General features: G+C 37.6%; 1 protein-coding gene across 1 annotated transcript in view; it reads right to left on the bottom strand.

Annotated features, from left to right (window-relative positions):
* Window positions 1-15810, bottom strand: part of LOC140242098 (beta-TrCP-like) — a 72209-nt gene that overhangs the window by 5662 nt on the left and 50737 nt on the right. Inside the window, exons 4-8 of the mRNA XM_072321858.1 lie at window positions 9583-9676; window positions 4650-4787; window positions 3548-3666; window positions 2165-2270; window positions 212-355 (exon numbers count right to left, since the gene is read on the bottom strand). Coding sequence (XP_072177959.1) covers window positions 212-355; window positions 2165-2270; window positions 3548-3666; window positions 4650-4787; window positions 9583-9676 — 601 coding nt within the window. The remainder of the gene's footprint in view (window positions 1-211; window positions 356-2164; window positions 2271-3547; window positions 3667-4649; window positions 4788-9582; window positions 9677-15810) is intronic.

The following is a 15810-nucleotide window of genomic DNA, read 5'->3' as shown; positions in this document are numbered from 1 at the left end:
GTTTATTTTTAGGTTTAGGTTTAGAGTTTGAGTTAGGGTTAGGATTATGTTCAGGATTAGGATAAGGGTTAGGGTTAGAGTCAGGGGAAGGGTCTGGGGTCATTGCCCTAGACCCCGTATGGATCATGGAATTAACTGCAATAATGAAAAGAGGGGAAAAAAAAGAACAAAGAGCATCGATGCAGCTGGTTTTCTTTAACAGATCCTCTACCTTGATAGTTCTATCCCCCGACGCTGACACGATGTACTTATCATCGAAGTCCACAACATTGACGGCAGCCCGATGTCCGACAAGAACTCGCCGTAGACTGATGTCTGTGGCTGACTGCATATCCCAGACTGCTATAGAACGGTCCTGTAGGGTGAGGGGCAGGGCAGGTTGGTGTAAAAAAGGTTTGTATAATGTCTTTCTGTATGTCCCCCCCCCCCCTTCAGTACACACCTAATAATTTAAAGCTATTTTCTTTTAAAGGGATGGTATATTCAGTAGTTTTGGTTGAGATGGGGCTTCAGTTTCCAGCCTTTTTGTGAGATAATGAGAAACCCCTTATGAAACCTCTTCATGTAAAATATGAAAGAGCATAAGAGGAATTCAAAGTTTATTCAATGAAAAATTGATTTTGAAATGGCTGAGATATCCCAAAGCATAGAAGTCCTAATAAAAGGTGGGACCTACCTCTTATCAGGACCACTTGTTTTTACTTACCATGTTTTTGGATATCTCAGCCATTTCAAAACCGATTTCCATGAGATAGAATTTGAATTCTTCTTAGAACTGTATGCTCTTTAATATTTCATAAGCAGTTTCTAATTATCTCTGAAAAAGTTAAAATCTGAATCCCCCATCTCAACCAAAACTATACCATCCTTTTAATGATAGCCTAGTGATACCAAAGAGCTCTAGTTTCTCATCAATTAGATTACCTGGTTGCTTCATACAGCACAAGACATCATTTGATCATGTCTCAACGGGCAAGTGATAAGGACAGGAAAACAAACAAAACTTGATTATGTTTTCTAGGAATTCAAGGCACTGAGAGATATCGCAACACAGTAGCTGTACCACAGAATGGCATTTTAATTGAGTATTCACAGGACATTATTACATCTAAGAGGTAGAAAATACATTGGATGTCTGCAACATGTACTGCTACTCACCAAGTTCACTACACACAAACATATTTAAAGAAGACATGCCAAACATTTTCAAGGAGCTGGGTTTTTGGGTGTGCAAGTTTAGAAACAGCATATGGCTACCTAAGTGAAGGAAAATTACTGTTTGAATAAAGATGACTAGGTCAACATTACTTGAAACTAGTTCACATTTTGGGATCACTTTACAACTTGGCCAAAAGCAAGACTGAAATACTGCTCCACGAGCAACAGACAATTTGTTGAACTCTATGCAGACATCCACGAAAACTGGGTATTTCCCCACATGACTGAAGTTCAAAGATTAAAGGCGTCGCGTAGATCTTGTTAACACAACCAGGTGTGAGGTATCATAGGGGCCTTCTTCCTTTTCACTTCACCTGTGTGCCCCTGATTCAACAGGACTATTCAGCGGACACATCGAGCTACAATGTGCATTGAGAGGGCCACGTGCTAAATATAAGTCTCACTTCCTGAGAAACAATTGTGCCAGACGAATAAGCTGCAGATAAGAAACAGACACGAGTACCTCAGGAATGAATCACTTGATACAGTCGGAGCTGAGGAATATGCAGCATTAGTGGTTACGAGAGACTATATCATATATGCTCTGTATAATGTGACTGTCATAGTGCAGTACCTCACGTCACCATTGCATCGAGAAGCGTGACGAGGACAAGTCAAATTCGATTTGACAACGAAGCATCATTTTTTTTTATATATGAGTGTTCATTTATGGGATACCTTATTTCAACAAGTCATCAAAAATGTGTCATATGGACAATTCAATGTGTTTTCAAATTTATGAAAATAGAAACACCGCCAAAAAAAAAAGAAGTACTTTTCAAAATGTGAATGTAATAGCTTGGTGCTGTGTCTTAAGGGGGAAATTTCTATTAAACATACAGTACGGAATAGAGGCCACTTGTTCATTCAGAACCCTTCCACGTTACTTGCCCAGTATGACTCATCGCACCAAACGGCATATAGGGTGCGGTAATCATCGTCTTACCTTGGAGCAAGTGACCATGAGACCGTTGTTGAAGCGGAGATGAAGCACGGCTTCGCTGTGATGGACTAGCGTGTTGAGCATCTCACTGGTGTTTACATCCCACACTCTACAGTGGCAAGTGGAAGGGAGGGGGTAGGGGAGGGGAGAGAAAGGAAATGACATTAATATATACCAAGAGGACAGTAAAGATATGAACAAGATTTATGATGTGTACATACCTTCTGAGTGGAGAGAGGATACATTCACATGAATATAACTACCTTCCAAAAGAAAAGAGAGAATATATGTTAACATGAGTGCTGCTACAACCCCCCCCCCCAAAAAAAAAAAAAAAACAAAACCACAAACACACACACACAAATAAACAGAGAGAAATATATTTACTGGTATATGAATGTACCTTCCACAAGGAGAAAGATGATATCAGTACATGGATGTACTCACTAAGAGATGAGGGAGGATATATTCATGTGAAAGTGTTTTTTCAGAGAGCAGAGAGAGAATATATTCATATTTAAACAAGGAAAAGTAGAAATTACACGGTGCATAATATAAATTCAGAATGGGTCAGGAGGTCTGTATGATGTACCTCCAAAGAGGAGAAGACACTTGTTCATGGATGTAAAGGCAGACAGAGAGAAAGAGAGAGAATAAGTTCAAATGAATGTATCTTCCATGAGAAGAGACAGAAAAGTGCACCGACCCCATGAACTCATAAACTATTAATGGCAAGCGTGACATCAAACGTGGCGCAGTGATTCTCCGCCATAATGTCTCCATTTTGTGTATACAGTAAATTAAATCCAACAAGAAGATGGAAAGAATATTGCCTTGAAAAAAAAAATTCGAGTTCTTCATAAGCTGCTCTCTAATGTCTGATGCATAACCTTGACAAGGCATTCTCCAAAGCAGAGATGAATTATGATATTAGATTTCATTTCATTAAATGAATCAAGAAAACTTGCTGTTTTCTTTGTTATTTTTTTTTTTTCCCAAGACTGAAGACCAAAGTGTCTGTGCAAAATGACCGGGTGGGGAGTGAGACTTTGAATATGGATGAAAGCATGACATTTCGTCTGTATGCATGAAACTGCAATTTTGTTTTTGAGGGAATAGCATGGAGTCCAGACAAAAGGAAATTTCAAAATCTGCACAACATAATGCCTATAACATGACTATGAAAATCCACAAACAGATACTCCAGTCAAATGCCACTATCATATCTATGAAGTTTTACAATGGGATGATTTTGAATGAAGCACATGCAGAGTGAAGTAATGTGATCACAAAGTCAAACTTCACAAAATACCACTTGGTGCTTGCAGTTCTTAAGGTAGGCTAAAGTAAAAATAATGCAAGGAGAACATGGGGTCGCTGTCTCACCTGACGGTGGAGTCACTGGAACCGGTGACGATAACTTTGTCGTCATACTGCAGGCAGAGTACGGAGCCCGTGTGCCCCATTAATACTGTCCTGCACTGTAGCGATTGCCGCTCCCAAATCTGGAGAGGATTGAATACGAAAACATGGATCAATCATTATCGACCCAGCGCTGAGACCGCCTCGAGGTGAAGCTATGCGCTTGCGTGCACCGACTCAAATACCATGATCGTCATCATTGTCATCGTGCCTGTCATCATCTTCATCATCATCAGCTTCCTCCTCATCATCGCCATCATCATTAGCAAACAGCATTCTCATATTCACTGTCATCATTGCTGTGAGGATGTTGTTGATGATGCTATGAGGTATTATCAATCACATTACACATATGTTATGTAAGGCACTTAGAAACTTTGTATTAAGCGCGGTAAAAATGTTAATTATTATTATTATCATTATTATTACCACTCTCCATCTCACATAACCATTATCAAATCACAATCATATCTACAAGAATAGCTTTATCATGATATTCATTATGGCATTTCTGTCACATGGCATTGTTCATCCATGTCATTCCTCCAGATAAATGATTATTTGATCTGTACAAGGCCAAACTAGCTTTTTACTGAACAACATTTCCTGAGCTTGATAGTGAAATTTCTACAATTTTTCCCAAGTGGGATCAAAATTACTGTGCCACTTTCACTTTTCAGAATCTGCACAGTACATGTGTCAGATTGTCTGTGAAGTCAAGTGCAATTGTTTCACTTTCACACTATAGACATGAAATGTAAACAAGAGCCACCTTCCTGCCTATGAACAAAAATGAATGAGTGATTAATTATTGATACTTATGCATTTTAGTCTAAAAAAATGATATTGCAGGCAATTAACAAATAAACAAACACAAATGTTTACTGCAAGGCATCATTATACTTGACGAGAGTATAAAAGTTAGTATCTATTTTATCACTTGATAGATGACAAAGAGCTTGTTGTGAAGAAAGTGAAATTGAGACATAATGGGGGGGGGGGGGGAGGAATGGTTGGGTGGGTAGGAGATGGAAAACATTGGGATTAAACGACATTCTCTTCTCACCTTTATGGTATTATCCCTCAGGCCACTGACTATCTTGGTGTCGTCGTACTGTAGACAGTAGACGCCCTTCGAAGTCTCGCTGTGACACTGGATGCGGTAGAGCTCATGGTGGCCACACCTCCAGTTGTGTTCGATGTTCTTTGGGGATGAAGAGCAGACAAAGTGCGGAGTGAATGGAACAGACTGATCACTTGTCAAACTCACAGACAGACACTCTTTGCCTTCTAACAGTAAACTGCATAGATAACTCCCTTTGATAGTCGCATCAATTTCTGCAACTACTGTCAAAGTGGATATTTTCGCGCGACTAATTTTTCGAGCTTGGCTGTGTAAGAAGAGTTTCGCATGTTTTTAATTCCACGGAATCAAGACATCAAGTACAGGAACATATGGCACGCAAAAATATTCCCGTGTTTGATTTTTGTGCTAGCTTCTGGTTGTGCGAAATGCACAAAACTTTCAACACCGCGAAAATTTCCGCTTTTACAGTATCAGGAAAATGGCTCGGAATCATGACCGTGGCAACAAGCACACTAAAAACTACTGGTACTGATCCAAATCAATGCGGTCCATCACTACTTTAAGACTGATTAAGTCACAGAGCATCAATTCTCTGATTCCAGGATTCTCAATCTCTAGAAGCTCTACACCTAACAGTGACATACAGTAATAATTACTTGTCCTACTTCATGTCCAAAGCCTACCACTACAAGATGAAAAGCAAGCTAGCCTCAAGGCATATATATTTTTTGAGATATTTAAACTTCACAGTGAAAATGCAGTCCAAAACTATAGGAGGAGATTACACATTTTCATCATGGTAACACACATTATATAAACCAAAAGTGTAACATGTCAAAATATTTACTGTACGAGCTGAAATTTTCGCGTACAGATATTTTCGCGAATTGCTACTAGGAGGACATTTTCACATGTTGTTAATTTCGCTGTTGCGAGGTCTAAATGTACTTATCTATTCGCACGTTGTTATTTTCGCGTGTTGTTATTTTCGCGGTTCAAAGGCGATTCGCGAAATTCACGAAAATAAAACCACCGTGAAAATTTCAGCTCGTACAGTAGTACAGAGGTAGGCAAGCTACATTGTATATCACACTTTTGATTTGGTAACAAAGAACAAACAAACATGTTATCTCTATGCATGTTGATCATAAATTGACACACTATGAAGAGTTGACCTCGAGAAAGTTTACATGAAGAAACTGAGAATTTCAAGCAACCCAACTATCAAAATTGGAGTTTATTTTCATTTCTTCTCACAAAGAGTGATAACGAAATTATGAAGGGCCTTGAGGTTCATGGACCTCAAATCTTGAGAAATTTCACCAGGTGATAAATGAAAGTGTTTAGTTTTCCGACTCCAGGCTCTAGGCAATTACCTCACAAGACATGGTACCATTACAAAGTTTTCAAACATGGAACAAAGTTAAACAAAACAAAACTGTGACAGTCACAACTCATACAGTAGCAAGAAAGAGTGCCTTTCCTCAAGGACTCACGAATGTCACATGTGAATTATACACAGTGGAACAGTCAACAACTACAATATACAGGCATGATGACATTTACTAGAACCTTTCATGATCATGTGTAAATATTAAAACAAAGAAAAAAACCAGAAACCATGAAAAAATACTTTAGTACATCTAGATGCAGCTCGACTGTAAGAGTCAAGGTTTTTAAAGTCTACATTGTTGCCACTTCCTTGTTTTCCTATCAAAGCAATGTTAAAATCTGCTGGCAGTTTAGTTTTTTTTTTTTGTTTCTTCTTCTTCTTTTATTTTTTTTATTAATTAATTCATTATCATTATCATTTTTTTTTTTTTTGCACAACAGCGTGCATGTATTGGCCAAACCGCACCCCTATACGAAAATGATTTTTTTAGTGGTAAAATTGGAGAAATACAGTGACTGCTGAACTTTTCTGAAGACTTTGTGTCAGAACACTAACAGCGGAAGATGAGGGTGATGAAACCTCATAGTGTATGGATACACACAGTTTCAGCCTACATGAGGCATGCACAATACCGGTACGTCTGACAGTCACATCTTGACAATACAAGATGGAGGAGCATTACATCACAAACTTCTCGAAATTTCAGTTGCTTGCATCCGTACAAATCAAGCTCTTATTTTGTGAGGTAGGTAGCAAAAACTTTTTCCTCGGGTAGAAAAAATGTTACTAATATGAACTTTGCTCAATACAATTGAGTCTGGCCAAGCGAAAAAGCAGGAAGGAAGTTAGAATTCTAAGAATTCTTCTCAGTGGTACTTTTCCCCAGGATGAATACACGTTTCCTTTGAGTGAGAAAAATGCACTGTGCACCCAAAACCTGCACATACAACACTTGACAGGGAAATGACACTGTGTGTATGTTTCACTGATGTTTGCATGGATGCATAATTCTCTTGACGAGATATAACCAACACAACATGCTGTGACAAACACATTAGACCCATTCTCACGAGCATATATGTTGTGCCATTAGAAATCATGCTATCTGAGCATTCCTTTCACACTGCTGAAAAAAAAAATGGGAAGTTTTAGCATTAGAGAGGAAAAAAGTGAGTTGTTCTGAGCATGTGAAACAAACTTGAAATTCTGCTTACACACATCCATGGTTATGATGTACAGTTTGTAACAATAGCCTGGGTGGTTTGCAGATTACACATTAGTCTGCATTGTGGTTTTTCTGGCTATGCCTCAGTTTGGGCTTTGGCACAGTATCCATGCAACTCTAGCCCAAACACTGCAACCAGGCCGATATGATATTGCCATTTTCCCCTGGCAATAAATATGAAAGGCCCATGTGCAGATGTAAATTTATATTTGCAGGCAGCTATCTTGGGTTATAATTTGTCATCCAATCTCCAATTGTCTATGTACTGCTTTTAGTAGCTAATCGGATCATTTCTGAGAATCCGGGCAGGATATCCCAGTAGCATGGAATAAAAAAAAAGTGTATCTCAAATTCCTACCCTTTCTTTTCTAAGAATGTGTCAGGCATTTTTTCTGGTTGTCCAGAAGACTAAAGGGTACAATTCATTTGACTCGGTATCATTTTCACAATGCGAATACTCTTGATTTGTCTTAAGTGTGTCATTATCAATTTTGTTAATTTCTGTCCCTGATCCGCACGAATGAGGGGAATGAAGGTTGGTAACTTTCAAAAGAGGTAGCAATGCACGGGCCTGCTGTGCAAAGATGTTGCAATCATTGTACTAGTAAGTCACAAGATTAACTAACTGCATGTACCATGGCAAACACTTTGGCCCAAATTTATGAAGGTGGTATAATTGAAACCATGGTTTAAACTATGGACAATTTGTATGGAGTGCCAAGTATCGCATGGCCTATTTCGTTACGAAATCAGTCATTTCGTTGCGTGATTTCGTAGCAAAATAGGCCATGCGACACTTGGTGCTCCCTACAAATTGTCCATGGCTTAAACCACGGTTTCAATTGTACCACCTTCGTGAATTCGGGCCCTAAAGTACTCAGACAAGTTGGAATGTTTTCTGGTTGCTGCCAGAATAACAGCAGCTGCTGCAATGGACAATTACTGCATAGCTTGTCACCACACTGGCCCTTGACGATTACTACCGAGAGAGAGCGTGACAACGCTTTGAGAAGCATGATATCGCAGCTCCCCGCATCCATGTCATAATCCTATTCTAACCCAGCTTGGATTGGATTTGTTGGATGAGCTTGACAGAATCCTGCCTTGACTTGACAGGCTTGGTCAATTTACTACTATTTTCTCCCCCATTTCTTTATTCTCTTCCTGCATTTCAATGTCCATTCTCTTCTCGACGTACCGGCACTCCGACAGTCACCAATCTCTGACAGAGTAGAAATTTGCTCCATACCGTATTCAAATTGTTTCTTATCCTGCATGCAAAATCTCCCCTGAATTTTCTTATTGGAAATGTAATCAAATACAGTAGCCTCCCTTCTTTGCCACAAAGTAAATGCAGTGTTGCAGCAATCTAACAGAGATGCAGCAATCTAACATAGATGACTTTTGAGGAAGGACCTATGGCAGCTCAACTAAAACCATATTTTTTTTAATGATTTCCTTCTTGTGTATAAGTCACCAAGTGAGTTGTGAGGCGATGACATGGTCTTGTCTGATTTGCACATGTGATTGTGGCTGATATCACAAAAGCAAGCTAAAGTGCTGAATTTCATGACTCAAATTAGCAAGGTGATAAAGTCAAAACCTAAGGAGTCTCCACTGAACCACACACAAACCTTGACTATACAGTTGTACCTCTTTCTTCATGAGATCAAAAATAATAACTTGTTTGCTTCATAATATCAAAAACTGTTGCGACTTTGTAATTAGTTCGCAATTACAACTTTTTAGGGGGGAAAGGTTTGTGGAAGCTGACATATTAACCCAATATGTGATTTTACTGATATTTTTGCACACAAACTGATGAAGGACTTTTGAGTTGATGGAAGGCATCATCACCCTAGGTGATTTGCATATGGTTTCAGCATATCGCTTTTCTGAGATGACATATACATATGTGAAGTTTTAAATACTGCTTTACATTCACATTTTACTCTGTGTTTTCAGCTTGAGCTGCATCTTTGTCCCAAACTTCAGCTTTTGACAAGCGTTGATGCCGGGGCTCAACACTAACATGTTTTTCTGGCAGCCCGTTTGATCTACTAAAATCCTTAAATCTGAAATTTTGGTGGCCAAGAAGAGAAATGTATTGACCCAAAATAAAAGGAAGCATAACAAATCCACTTTGAATCTTAGTTTCTCTGATCCGGCCACCAACTGATAACCTGTTTGGAAATTTGATGGCCCGAGATCAATTTTTAGTGGTCCCGGGCCACTGCCAATGTCGATCCCTGATTGGTGAAAGCCATCTGATGAGAGAGAATGCCGGCACTTACCTCTATGTCCTGGATAATTCTTGGATAGAGTTTCCTAAAGAAGGAGTCTCCTTGCTGCTGGTCACCCGGCTTTGGTTTGAACAGATACTGCACCCTGAATATAAAAAACAAACAAACATATATAAACAGAAAATTGAATATTACTTGGCTTTGGAAACCCCCTAAGCAGATTGCTGTACATACTGTTGTTAAACTTCTGCTGTGAAACTGATACAGTAATAAATGCATCAAAGACGTTATAATGAGCTGTAGCAAGTTTCTATTCCACTTTTGAGCTACACTAATCAAGAAGATCTTTGGAAGTCAATTTGACTCTATTTACACACTGTCATGCGTGGTTAGACAGATGGACAGTATCAATACACAAAGAGCTGAATTTCTTGTACTTTGGGGAAACTTCATTACACACTATTTGAGCACTTTTTTGTGCGTGCAATTCATGATCTGGATGAAACTTTCAAAACTTGATCAGTCTTATTGCATAGATACACAAGGTGTTGCAACAAGTTTTTACCAACAATTATACACAATTTCCATGGAATTATACACCAAACACTGTAGTAACCGAGGTATATTTTGACTTGGCTATACGTTGTAAGACAAAACACGACTTCAATGCCCCTGCAACAAATCACCAAATTTTTACATCACTTTCTAACGATATTTAATAACGAGGGCAACCTACTTCATGGTTTGATCTATTGCACGTCACAAGTTCAGCGCAAACTCTACCTTAGGAAGACCATGTGACACAGAGCCTAATCTTCCAGCAGCATATTTACTATGAGCTGGCTATAATGCATAACAAATGACTAATGCCACATAATCTTGTGGGAATATTAGTCCCACAAACACACATCACTGGTATACTGTTAATCATACCCTCCAAACAGAGAAAACTAATCTCTTCCATACAAATTTATGGACAATTTGTAAACACTCCTCCAGTCACATCTTTCATATTTTCCCACTATTGATCAACTGTGACTGATTTCACTTCACTGATTTCAATCATATCTAATTAGATATGGGGTGATTTCCACTTGCTAAAAACCACCCATTCTATCATCCTTGGCAAAGACATTTGAAAAATTGCATGAATCGTTTGTGACAGAATTTTGTTTCATGCTTTAACCCATACACTGCTGAGGGTATTTTTGGCATTTTTAGTTTTAGGACCATACAGATATTATGGAAATTATTGAAAAATATTATATTTCAAGTTTTTATGTGATGTTATATGTCATTTTGAAGAGGATAAATTGAAAATTTGAACTAAAAAAATAATTTTCCAATAAATTTCAATTATAATTTTCATATTCTATGCCAGAAACCAATTTTCATATTGAAAAATACCATAATTGTCATAAAAAATATGAAAAATTATGACATATTTCAAAATTTCCTTTATCGTTTTCCACATTTTCTACCTAATTTTATACATTGGTATGTTAGGACACTAACACAAGAAATCCAGGTGTTTGTCTCTTTTTACTGCTGAGATATTTGCATAATTGTGAGTAATGCAATCAATGTCCTTGTAGTCCCATATATTGATTTTACTGTGGTACTCTGTTCAAAAACGCATATTTTGACATCTTTTTTGGCTATAAAATTTCACTTTTATGATAAAACTTATTTTTTCTGCTTTGGTTTGTTAAAACTAAATGTGTTTCAGTGAAATTGCTTAAGTTTTCACTTAAATACTTGTTCTTAATGACAAAATGACAAAAAATGTAACTTGGGGCCACTGACAAGGTCTTCAGCAGTTTAGACTGACAATTCACTGGTGCTATAACCTAATCTTGGTAATCATGTTTTCACCAGCCAGCACCTGACTGGGGGTTTAGACCTGGCAGAACAACACAAAGCAGATCATTACATTCAGGCATGATTTGTGATCAGCTGAGACAAGGGAAGGTGCACTGTGTCGTGATACACCACCGTGACGTGACACATATGCTCACTTCATCACATACCTCTCCCTCATGCCGCCGCTCATCCAAACTAGATGAAGCTAATTATGTTTGAAAGCTCAATGCGCACATCAGCACCAGCCTATAGATACACGATTTACTGTAGCACCTGGAGCTGCAAACGGCGACAGTGTACAACATGAAAATTGTACTTCACAACACATTGGCCACTGTTGGTGCAGGTGTGCATGGCTTATTTCTCGAAATCCCGAGAAAAATTGTTTCCATAAAAAAAAAAAGAAAACAAAAAACAAAAAACACTTGATAACTTAAGATTTAATTTCATCCAACCCATTTCCTTGAACATTATATTGTATGTACACCATGTTGAGTAAGAGTTTTACTCTCATAAAACATGCTCTTTATTAGAAGGGCAAAACACTATAGGCATTGTATGCCTGACCTATTCTGTTAAGTGATGAGTAATTGCAAGTTGGGGGGGGGGGGGGGGTGCTGATGTGTGAGCGGCAATGACCTTGTCCCTACATCTGCTTCACACTGGAAAACACCCAGTGTGTGTGATTGCATACAGCTATTGTAGAATCTATGACTTGCCTATTGTGACTCAGCACTGAATGCAGCCCACAGAATTAAAATCATCAGTCATATTAAACCAATGACCCACTTAATCATGGCATTTCCAAGCACAGAGGCTAAGAGGACTTACATTTGATTTCAGGAAAACCAGAGAGAAAAAAAAATCTCTGTTTGTTAGCCTGGTACTCCAGTTACTACTGACTGTTCAATATGACAGTCCTTATTTATAGAAAACTGATAAGAGCGCTTACGATCACAACCTCTACAGCAACAAGACAATCACTCAACTATAATGATGATGTACAGTACAGTGTATCCTTTGTAATGTTCATTCTGGTTTTTGTTTCATGTTTGTGATGTTAATGATATGTATCCTATATTCTTTACCTGGTCGAATAAATAATAATAATAATAATAATAATGATGATAATGATAATGATAACACTGAAGTAATAGCAGTAGTAGTAAAAGATAAATGAATGAATGAATGAATGAATGAACGAATAAATAAATAAATAAATAAATAAATAGATAAATAAATAAATAATAAAAATAATAATAACAACAACAATACTATCTAATAACAATAGTACTATTACTGCTACTACAAGTGCCAATGACGTAATGGTGACACAGACTAAGCATAAACGTATAATATAAGAATTAATGAACCTGACAACAACATTTTGTTAGATGAAATACAGGATATCGGTGTGTAATCATTCTTGCAAACATACATATGCCATGCCTCACTTAAATGTAAGAGGCAAAATCCTCTCTACAATGCCAGTCACTTGGTAATTAAATTTTCTCTCATTACTCTTTTCCATCAAACATTCTTTGTTTGTTTGCCTCTGCAATTTCACCACAATGGGGAAAAAAAGGAATGAAATTACCATTAAAGGAAACCAAAACCCAAAGAGAAATGTGGATTAAATGAAAGCAGCAACAGTAGTAGAACATATCAGTGAAAGTTTGAGGAAAATCAGACAATCAATGTAAAAAAGTTATGAATGTTTAAAATGTTAGTGTTGGAACTGCTGGATGAGGAGACTACTAGAGGTTCTAAGGATGTCATGTGTGGACAACAATATAAAGAAAATATAAAGGGAATTCCACAAAAATTCACCTTTTTTTTTTTGCATAATGACAGAGCACTTGACTAACCGCTTTCAAAAAAGCAGGGGGAATAATTGCTACCCTTAACATATGTCAGTGTAAAGTTGATGGAATGCACAATTTTCATGAAAAATGAATTTTGATGACTTCTCTTTACAGGCATCAAGCCATATAACTATGCTTGCATTGAAAAAGAAAACAAACAAACAAACCAAACACCTTCAGAACCAAAGTGAAAAAAGTTGGTCGACTTAGTTCTAGCTCGGGAAAAATGGAAATAAACACGGAGGCTGAAATTAAATGAGGAATAACTCAAGCTGAGTTCTAATTTGATGATCACCCGGTGGCCATGGCAACCAAATATTGGCAAATTTTTTTGAACTGTATTGCCTATTGCAGCAATCAACAGCAAATGAGCATTTCAAGTTTTTCTGGGAAGAGAAAAATTATGTTATATCTAGATGTATTTCACACCTGTACAACTCACAGATGTGCCAAAATGCATCAGGAATCCTAAAATGTAGACAGACATTGGTGTGTACCTGAAAACAGCAGCAAGCAAAACTCAATTGATGATTTAAAATGATCCAAAAGGTGCACTGAACACAGCTACATGTAGTGCATGAATCATGCATATTTGTTGCCATGGCTCAGTTTTAGGGTTAAATAAAATAAGTCATTATTCATAGACAATTTACATTTGAGGTGGGGTGCAGAAATGTAGTGTTCAGATGGGCAATGAGGGGATAAAATTAATACAGGATATTGGATGAGCCAATACACCTCTGCCAAATTAAAATATCTGGATGCTTATACCTGAATTGGACATACATGTACTTCAAAGAAAGGAGAGCAGTTCTGCTTTTATTTGATAGATTTTTGTTTTTAAACTTGTGGAGCAGCTACAACATGTATATTTTGGAAAGGTAATCAAAGTCAGTTATGGAAGAGGATGGTAATTTGTCACTTATGGCAATACACATTAAAATACAAGTAAAGTGCATCATTGTAAACTGCCGAGGCTGAATACATGATCAGGACAAAGTACTTCAGGGAAATCTAATGTTCCAATGAGCAATGAGGTCAAAGTATATACCTCTTCAATGTAGTTCTACACATCAAAAAGTGTATTTAAGCTTTCTTTCATATGATAATGAAACAAAATAAATGAGCTTTACAGTATCTTTACAGTGTAAATGGCACACTGTAGTTTCAATAATTTCTTTGCAGCTTCACGACCTCAATTAAGCTATCATGGTTCCCATGATATGACAAATTAAAAGTATAAATGTAATGCAAGTGGCAGAAACTCATTTAAAACAAAAACAAAAAAAATCACGTAAGTGTGCACTTAATACTGTGGGCATCCTTTCTTGCTTTAATTTGTGTCCCATATGACTGAGAAAATGTGTGATACAGAAGGATACACACCCTTCCTTTGACACACTGGGGCTACAACACCGGGATCACACTACTGAGTACGGATGCCCCCTGAATAAATACTAGTAGATCAATGAAACCCCCCCCCCCCCCCCCCCCGCACTGCCCATCTGTTTGTACACAGAGCTCCTTTAGCGTTCACAAACACCTTTCTCAAATTACATTGGGCAATTCATGATTCTGACATGTTTTCCAAGTGAGTTTTGACCAATGCTGGGTGTGCATTGGCCTTTTGAATGGTTTGACTTCCAGAACATGACTGAGGGAGGAAGTAGAACCCAGCTTGACCTTGACTCTACTTCCTCCAGAATGCATTTTAAAGGTCCTGTTTACCTTTGGGAACAGTGATTTAGAATTTTTTAAAGATATGACATTTAATGCATGTGTAGGTACGTTGTACCACAAAACATCCTATCATATAAAATTTTCGTGATAAAGCCTAAAATATAAGGAGATATTTGTATTTTTCTCAACAAACCGCAACTATAGACGGTTAAGTCTGGAAACATTTTTATCATGACTATTTTTCCCATTTCGTATATTTAACAACACTTAAAATTGATTTTACCGATTCATATTTTTACAGTGGTTGCTTCTATCCCTCACATTAAGAATTGTTTTAAAGCACTAATGCTGGGTTTTTGCTTCATCTGCAAATGGTAGATTATGCCTTCAGATTTAATATGCAGTGAATACCATTATGTATGAATATATTGACTGCCTACTTAAATACCCTGTGTGCCTGCTTGATGGACAAACCATAGAGTCTGTTTTCTGTTTTGTGCTACAGTATCCTTAACTGCATTTTTTATACCATATTCAAAGTGGTCAGCAAGGAGATAAAATTATGCGACTGAACACTCTGTGATGTGTTCAGGAGTGCACTTTAGAATGTGATTATAGATACGTACAAACTGCGTCTTACACGGCTAGTGTGAAATTCCTCATTGCCTGTTGGTTTCTGAAAGACAGGTCAAAAGTACCTCCTTGGGGGCGTTTCATAAAGCTATTCGTAAAGTTACGAACGACTTAAGAACGACTGGTGATCAGTTCTTGTGCTGAATTATGGAAATTTTGGTAAGTATAGCACATCAGAACTGATCACTAGTCGTTCTTGAGTCGTTCGTAACTTTACGAACAGCTTTATGAAACAGGG

The sequence above is a fragment of the Diadema setosum genome, chromosome 18 (genome assembly GCF_964275005.1).
Source record: "Diadema setosum chromosome 18, eeDiaSeto1, whole genome shotgun sequence".
Lineage (NCBI taxonomy): Eukaryota > Metazoa > Echinodermata > Echinoidea > Diadematoida > Diadematidae > Diadema > Diadema setosum.
This window is presented reverse-complemented; position numbering and strand designations above follow the sequence as displayed.